Source organism: Centroberyx gerrardi, chromosome 5 (genome assembly GCF_048128805.1).
Source record: "Centroberyx gerrardi isolate f3 chromosome 5, fCenGer3.hap1.cur.20231027, whole genome shotgun sequence".
Classification (NCBI taxonomy): Eukaryota; Metazoa; Chordata; class Actinopteri; order Beryciformes; family Berycidae; genus Centroberyx; species Centroberyx gerrardi.
The window spans coordinates 20,341,116-20,350,334 of NC_136001.1; the positions used below are offsets into that span (position 1 = coordinate 20,341,116).

Sequence of the window (9,219 nt, forward strand, 5' to 3'; positions counted from 1 at the left end):
AGTCTTTCTCTCTCCCTCTCTCTTTATCACAGAGTCTGTGCAAAGTGTTGCAAGGTAATGCTAGCAAGGACTAGACATAGCTCTCTCTCTCTCTCTCTCTGGTCTCCCTCTCAAATCTCAACCAGAGAGTCATGTGCCTGCCAAATTGATAGATGGTAGTGTGACTAATTAGGTTAATCCTAAATCTGTTGGATTAGGGAAAGGAACAGCATTTCTACCCAGCAGCAGGGAGTTTATCCAACCTCCTCAGGTCTTTTATCCTCATAAATCACTCCCACTTCCACTAACCTTGCCCACAACAATGTGTGTGTGTGTGTGCATGCGTGCGTGCGTGTGTGTGTGTGTGTGTAAAAAAGAGACAGTAAGAGTGTCCCAATCAAAGTCCGTTTATTGGCTGGTAAAAGAACCAAAGCTATAGACTGGTCAAAGATAAATGCAGCTGGCAGAAGTCCATGCCAGGCTGCTTGCCAGGCTCACTGTTGTGCCGTGTTGCTTACTCATGTCCTAACCTGAATCAATGACCCAACTTTGTATTCCTCACAAAGCCCTGGGTTATGTGCTCCATCCAATTGAGACTGTAAAAGGACACACTTACAGGAATGAAAAAATCCCTATAGGCTATTAATATAGGTATGTGATCAAGATGTTGACAAGACAGCAATATTTTTAACTATGATTTGGCTTCATGGTCTTGTTAAGCTACTGCATCAAATGCTGTCAGTTTTTAAAATGTACATATGTGTAGGCTAGATTCAAAATGGAAAGACTAGCTGGTGAACACGATCCCTCTTTGTGAATCCCATGACATAAAAACTTTATAAATAGTGAAGTCTCCACCACTTATGCACTATGAAGCATTTCCATCAGCAAATTCTCATTCAATTGATACTGAAGCTTCAGTTTTTGGATGTATTCATCCATTTAAAAACTTTACTCTGCCTCCCAACTGTAGTTGGAGATATACTATGTACTATGCAACACTGATGGCCATTTCAGCATTTCCTGAAAACCTCAAAGCTTTACACATATAGCAGGAAACTTAATGGAAGTCAGTGTCAGTGTAAATAAATTTATTTTTCATGTTTTTACACTTTCTGTTTATTTCCAGTTAACACATTACACCTGAACTTGGTTATTATTAGCACCCCTCTACAATACTTAAATCCTTTCAGTGCAGCAGGTTTGCAGCTTTTGAATCACCTCTTGAAAGCCTCTTCAGCTGGTTTGCAGCGTTTTAATCAGAGGAGCTGGTAATGTCCATCACCATCTAGTATGGTGACTGTTCTTTGTGAGTGAGCTTGTTCTGAAAATTCATTTAAATATATCCTATTAGCCATTACAATACATTAATTGAATTAAAAAAAAAAAAAAAAAAAAATCAAATAATGTAATGTAATATAAATTATTTGAAAATAATAATAATCTTTTTTTTTTTTTTTTTTTTAAATATGTATTAATTTGAAAGCCTAATTATTTAAATAATTAAAAAAAATGTGTTACATTTATACCTATACATACATATAGCACATTTGAAGCCAAATTTCTTAGGCAATATGAGAACTTTAATAATTGGAGTAGCTTACATGTTTGCAGCAGGTACACAACCGTTTTGATGATTTATCTGTTGCTTAGACAATGAAAAATAAATATTTTCAAGCATGTATTATGTTACACATTATGTTAAACATTTATTATGCTTTATCTAAGCCTATATTAGACTGACATTATAACATAGTTCTCCTACTGTCTATTGAACCAAAGCCGGTTGTTCTAACCTCCTTACAATAGGATTGTCTCATCAAAATTTTGGGCTTTAATTTGCTATCGCGAGATTTCATTTACTGTTGAGTTGTCCTCCGGAAAATATCGTGAGACATTTGTATGGGACTTCTCAGCGAAGGTAAGTGAGGATGCTGACAAGCCGAAAATATGTAGGTTATAGTAGCTGATAAAAGCCGTGTTTGGTGTTTATTTCCTCGGCGTGCTGCAGCCCGTGTGCCGGCCGGGCTCGCTGCAGCAGCAGGTCGCATGTTGGAGCAGGATGCAGCTGAGGGATGAGCGGATGAATGGGTGGACCATGACAGCAGATGCTCGCTATGTCTCATCAATTTGGCGATGAGAGCTAGTATATGCTAGGTTGAAAAACGTGTTTCTACCAGATCTGATAGTAAGGAAGTGAACAGGCGCGGTATAGCTGGAATTACCTGTAAATCTGTTAGTGGAGAGATGAGCGGGCCGATGTTAACGGTTAATAACGTTTAGGAGATTTCTAGCTTTACCGGCTAACGTTACCTGACTTAGCTAGGTCTAGAGCTACATGAACATGTTAGATTGCCGTATCGTGGGCCTTCTCTTAAACCACCGTTTTAAAGAGCAGGTATTTCCCCCCCCAGCTGGGTGAGGGACCGTGAGACGGACAGTGTCAGTGTGTCGTCCCCCTTCAGCACCATGGACAGGGCTTCACATGGCTGGTAGCCTCATGTCTGCTGCTGCTGCCCTCATGGCCTTTTATTTATTTATTTTAGACATTTCTTACTGTTGTTTTTTCAACAGTAGGTTGACGAAATCAGTAGGTTTTCATGTCAAGGACTTGACTACAGCTATATCAAACCTATAAAATAAATATGGAGACTCCTCTCTTCCCTATACTGCAAAAATGTATGTTTAGAGTATGTTTAGACATAATATGGTTCAGAATACACAAAATTGTCCAAAAATGTATATGTATTTGTACATTTAAATGACATTAAATGACAGAACAAATACTGTAGTTTTAACACAACAGTGTGTATTCTTTGCAAAAGTAACATTTCTGTTACTTTTCAGCACAATATATGGTAATAACAACATGTCTTATGTGGAAAAGTAACACAAATGTGAAGCTGTCTCATTTAGAGAGTATTTTGGACACTAGAGTTAGGGTTAGATACATTTGTTCCTACCCTCTGTTGACAACAGTATCTGCAAGTATATCCAAAATATACTGTACATTTTGGCCATTCACAATATTTCGAATGAATGTCATCTACATGTACAAATAGGCTATATTTTTGGTCAATTTGTGGATGTTTTGAAACAGCTCTCAACATATTCTGAAGTATATGTATTGTTAGTATAGGTCTTTGCATGTTTCAGAGCGGGCGGCTGTGTGGTGGGTTTTGTTGGATTTGATGGAGCCAGGCTAATGTAGGACATTTTGCCTGCGCTGAGGGCTGGGTGTTCTGGCGGGCTAACATTTGAAGGAGAAAAAGCAGAGAAGGGTCTGAACAGATTGTGCTACAGCCTGGAGTCATGGCACTAGCATGGCTCTCCTCCGCCCTCTCTGTGATGATGACTGTGTGGGTGAATAGCCTAGCTTGCACCTGTCTTGGGGTGTGTATGTAGGAGTGAGATTTTCTTGCATGCTGGCGTTTAGTTTATGATATAGCTTATTGGGGTGTGTGTGTGTGGGGGGGGGGGGATCAGGTCAGGGTGAGCTGGGGGATTCCTGACGGATACATTATTACTATTACATTATTACATTGTTGGCCTAGGAGTAATTATCTCTGTATTCCAATATGCAAATAATTTAGACTGGTATCATTAATTTGATTTACACCATGATTATTACCTAAGCTTTACTAAATGGTTTCTTGTTCTGTTTCCTTTCAGCCCTTCTTCCTAATTTCATCCCCGCTATTTTATTGGACAACCGGGACTTTGCTGAAAGGCATCTAGCATCTGATCGTAGCTGCACACTGAAGCTGAAGAACCTCATCTGAATCATGGGGAACATTTTCGGGAATTTGCTGAAGAGCCTTATAGGAAAGAAGGAGATGAGGATTTTAATGGTGGGGCTCGATGCTGCGGGAAAAACTACAATCCTTTACAAACTCAAACTGGGGGAAATAGTCACCACAATCCCAACCATTGGTATGTGCACAGACCAAGTAACGTTTGAGTTGCTGTTATGTTTAAGCTGTAGGCCTAATCAGTTGTAGCATCATGGCAACCTCAGGCACTTATAACCTTAAACTAGTATCTTCAGGCATACTAACGATAGATCTCCATGGTAACCAATATGTTTACATGTCATGTGCTATGATCTCACTCCTCTTTTTAGGGTTCAACGTGGAGACAGTGGAGTACAAGAACATCAGCTTCACTGTGTGGGACGTGGGTGGGCAGGACAAGATCCGCCCCCTGTGGAGACACTACTTCCAAAACACACAGGGTGAGTGAGCTGAGCGAATCAGAGGGCTGCGCTCGTCAAATGCTTTTACTCGGGATGAACCTCCCCTCCCTGCCGCCTCTCTCACAGAAAACACAAATCATTTTCTCAAATCTCTGCTCTCTCTCACTCCATATTCTTACTCTCTCTCTCTCTCTCTCTCTCTCTCTCTCTCTCTCTCTCTCTCTCTCTCTCTCTCCTTCAGGTCTAATCTTTGTGGTGGACAGTAATGATAGGGAGCGAGTGAACGAGGCAAGGGAGGAGCTGATGAGGATGCTGGCCGAGGATGAGCTGAGAGATGCAGTGCTCCTTGTGTTTGCCAATAAACAGGCAAGAAAGCCATACTCTGCTGCTGCATACATACACACACACACACACACACACACACATACACACATTCACATTCACATACATACATACATACGGGGTTGTAGTGGAGGGTAAACCCGCCTAAACTCACCCACCATTTTGTTTGTGATAGAAAATTTACATTTTTAAAAAAGTCAGATACATAATTGGTGGGGGGGTCAGAAAAATAGTAATTTAAAACAAATTTCCTGCATTTCTACACCACCTAACCTCTTGGATTAAGTCAAGAAACAGCAACCCTGTATAATGTTAACCAAAAATGTAAAATTATGTTATATTACTAGATTTCAGCATTAAGGTGCTTACATTCATGATTTTGCATAGGCATACTAACCTAAAAACCTATTATTGGGAATCGCGAGAAAGTTTCAGAGCGACAGAGACACAGAGCGTCCCCGTAACCATAGTAACTCACTCTCACTCCTGCCTGCGTGCGCACGGCGTGAGAGGAGAGGGAGAGACGCAGAGGAGCCGCTGACTGAGATTACTCTGAGCACCATGCATGGGAATAAATTACAATATAATAGATTTGTGTATATTTCTCGCTAGTCAGATGGTCTGAATAACTCGCTGCTGCACGGTGCTGCTCTGTCTCGTCTGTCCGTGCGCTGTCAGTGTCTCTTCGCGCCGCGACGTTATCAGTTATGAATTTGTTTTTCACTGCGTGAGAAAATGGACTTGTGGCGTGAGAGCGTGTGAAAAATGTCAATTGCATGAGTCTCACGGTCAATGCGTGAGAGTTGGCAGCCCTGTGAACTCGCTTGACATTATGTATGAAACTGCCAATCAGATTTATTTACTTATTAATCGAAGGTGCTGGAACGCCGTTCTGGATCATTCCGGCCCACTTTAACCCCTGCCTCTAACCAAACCACACAACAAGCCTTACGCTACCCTTTCTTTAGGCTAACTGTATCCACGAGCTTTATCACTGACCTGTCTTGACTTCATAGATGTCTCGATGTTGATGCTGAACTCTTTCCTCTGCGACAGGACTTGCCGAACGCCATGAATGCTGCTGAGATCACAGACAAGTTGGGGTTACACTCCCTGCGCCACCGTAACTGGTATATCCAGGCCACCTGCGCCACCAGTGGCGACGGCCTCTATGAGGGCCTTGATTGGCTGGCCAATCAACTCAAGAACAAGAAGTAAGAAGAGAACAGGGAGAACCAGCCGGGCCTCCCACCTCCTTTTTTTTTTGTTTTTGGGGGGCGGGGTGGGGTGTGGGACAGGTGCACGGGTTGACATGAAAGGGGTTTTGGTTGATAGGTGAAAGGCAAGATTATTGGGGTTTGGGGGAGATTTTAGTTTTTTTGTTTTCCGTTTGTCGAGGTTCTTAATAGTTTTCAGTGCTTATTAAAAACAGATTCTCATGTATTCCATGTTTAACCACTTACACACACAGATGCACACGAACCATAAGCAATCACAGCAGACACTTGCTTTTCCTGTGTCCACCTCTTGTCAGTAGGTGCAATGTATGTTAGTCTCTAGGTGCTGTAACGAGTCAAGTGTGACTCCACTGAGTCAGCAATAAGTCAAACATGACTTTTTGTTGACTACATATTTTTCAACTGTCAGTAACTACTAGTCCATACAAAGAATTGTTCTGTGTCAGTTGCACTGCCTGTTTTTCTCCTTTCCCATGGGGTAACAGAACCATGGATGAGAACAATCACAGTTGGCAGATTCATTTTAATTCAGTTTAATCTTTTGCTCTTCTCTTTATTTTGCGGGCAATGGTGAGGCACTTTGATACTCAGATGATGCGTGTGTGTTTGTGTGTGTGTGTGTGTGTGTGTGCGTGTGTGTGTGAGCGTGCGCACACAAGCAGCCTAATCAGTATTAAATTATTATGAACAACTCTCTCCCGAAGCTAGGAAACAGAGAAAGAGAAACAGGACTGTATCTTCCCCCGTCTCATGTCCTCTTACTGCCTCCTATTTTGCAAAACCTTGCGTGTTGCCTTTTTAGATACGTCAACACACAACATGTTCTCGACTGCCTGAACTGCATGTGTCCTGTTGTCCTCTCTGACATCGTTGCATACTGTTCCATCCTCAGAGCTGCATGGATGTTGAGACTTGCTCATAGATTTTCTCTGACTGCCCTGATGGTGTCCTGGTGCTGTCTGTAGTTGGATGCAGAAACTAACCAAACCACAGATTTCTGCACTAGTTATCAATGTGTGCTAAATATAGTCAGCTTTACAACACGGTCTTTGATGTCAATACAGTGTATAAATTAACATGCACATAAACATAAAACACGTGACATGCGCAGATGTGCTTGTCTGCCTTCCTATGTGTCTCATGTGAGGAATCAAACTGCGTCAGGTTGCTCTCGCTTGTGTGTTTTTGTCTCGGACTTTGAGTTGCATATCGGGGGATGATGTTTTTTTGGTCCAGCCTGATAGCTGTGTATTATTGAATGTGAATATTGTTGATGAATCTATAAACGGCTGTAATGATATTTATTTGACATACATATTCCTTTCTTTCAGTCATGTATGGGCATAATTATTTCAAAAGCTAGCAGGGTAAGCCAATCAATATCTTGGTGTTGTATTTTTTGCAAAGGTTCATCAACACATCAAAATCTCACTTAAAATCAACCGACAAGTCACTCTGTCACCACTGATACCAGCAGAATCCGGAGATTTCAGTCAGTAAAAACATTTCTTTGTGCCATACATGGGTACCATTACTCATATAGTACAACACTTGTTACAGTATAAGATATATCCACAAACTAATCAGTACATTATTCATATTCATGTTTAATCATGAGTTTAATCGTTTGGGTTTCGTGGCCTTATATTTAGTCATGTAAAAAGTATACTTCAAATTGATTTACTGTCAAATTGTCAGTTTGGTTTTGATTTTGAGTCTCATATATTTATCTCTAAAGAATGATTTACATATTTATTTCTCTATGCCCTCAAAAGGCAGGTTTTGCACCACAGTTCAAGAAGAGTAGGCAAAGGTTTTGTCCTGGTATCTTTTGTTTTGCCAGTATACTTGATTCATATTTGGTAGTAGATTTTTTTGGTGTTTTGGGGTGAAAAAACGTTGATGTAGACTGTGTCTGTGAAACAATGATAATCAGTGCGAAAAAAAATATATACTTCTTGATGATGATTCATTCTGTACTGTTATAGTTACACAAGTAGATATAAAATGGTGAAGACCATGTTTCAATGCTGGATGCATGGGCGCACCTGTATGTGATGTAACAAAACAAAAATCCTGCTGTATTGAAAATAAACCCATTTTCTGTATGGCCTGTCTCATCAGCTTGGAGTGAATCTTACTGGTGGAATTAGATAATATTTACAGGGTCACTGACAAAATCTTGCTGTAATAATCTTTCACCAGGAGAGGCCAGTCTTTACCAACATTATTCACCAAATGTTGACTCAATGTGGTTCAAAATGATTTGAAGTTGTATTCTGAAGCACTATATATCCTTTTTTTAAAAATCCATTTTACCTCATAACTTTATCATTCAGTATCTTTAAAATACAGAGGATGCAGTGTGTTAAAGCGTTATCATTTTGTCAACCAAGGGCTTTAGTTACCCTTTATTCTTCAGAAAGTGCCATCATTTAGTTATTTATTTACCCAAACTTTCAATGAAGTCAGTATTTGCTGAAATCACGGATGCACATTCCGTACGTCTCCCTAAAGTCATTCTTTGCAGCAGGCTGTTTATTGCCTCTGTGATGACGACAGTGAAGAAATGCCTTGAGTACGACTTCCTGGTGGAGCCAGTGGTGAAATATTAACTATTTTGGACACCTCTCTTAGCTTTCAAATGGCTTTGTTTGTAAAGAAGGAAGACCACTTTATCCTAAAACTTTGTAGTGAACTGGTGACATTTTTCCTTTGAGGTAATGATTCTGTGTAATTACACCAAAAACAGAGTGAGAAAGAGAGAGAGAGAGAGAGAGAGAGAGAGAGAGAGAGAGAGAGAGAGAGGGAGAGGGAGAGAGAGAGAGAAAGAGGGAGAGAGAGAGACTGGAGCTGCAGGCAGAGCCAGTTTGCAGGGAGCAGCCTGGCTGGCTCGCCCACTCTTACAGCTAGACGATGTTTGCATGAAGCTCAAGTGACAAACTAGCAAGATGACAAGAGATAGGAGTTCATTTTCAGACCAAACCTGAAATTAGTCTGGGTTCAAGAAAAGCGTCTCCTGTCGAGCACCTCCTTCTCTCTCTCTCTCTCTCTATTAAATTTCAGGCATTTAGCTAATGCGGTTATACTCATCATATAGTACCACACTTGTTACAGTATAAGATATATCCACTCCACAAACTAATGAGCACAATATTCATATTCAGCATCTATTGTATGTTTAATCATGAGTTTAATCATTTGGGTTTTGTGGCTTTATATTTAGTCATGTAAATGTTTTACTTCAAATTGATTTACTGTCCAGAGCAACTGAAAAATAAGCTTACATTTCCAGATCACCAACATTACAAGCAACTAACAGTAAGGAGTGCAAGGGTCAAAGCCCCATTCTTCAGATAATAGATGCAGCAAATATCACTGTCCATGATCACATGTGACAGAGAAGTGCTATATAAAGAAATAGGGGATAGAAATAGGGAAAACACCAGATTTTTTTTGAGTGCA

The 9,219-nt window shown here is 40.5% G+C and overlaps 1 protein-coding gene across 1 annotated transcript; it reads left to right on the forward strand.

Moving 5' to 3' along the window:
* The first annotated feature begins 2,174 nt into the window (after nt 1-2,174).
* On the forward strand, nt 2,175-5,734 carry arf3b (ADP-ribosylation factor 3b). Its single transcript, XM_071901938.1, has 5 exons — nt 2,175-2,214; nt 3,652-3,912; nt 4,103-4,213; nt 4,416-4,540; nt 5,573-5,734. Exons 2-5 carry the CDS (start codon nt 3,765-3,767, stop codon nt 5,732-5,734), a joined length of 546 nt encoding a protein of 181 aa, XP_071758039.1. The 5' UTR covers nt 2,175-2,214; nt 3,652-3,764.
* The last annotated feature ends 3,485 nt before the right edge of the window (nt 5,735-9,219 follow it).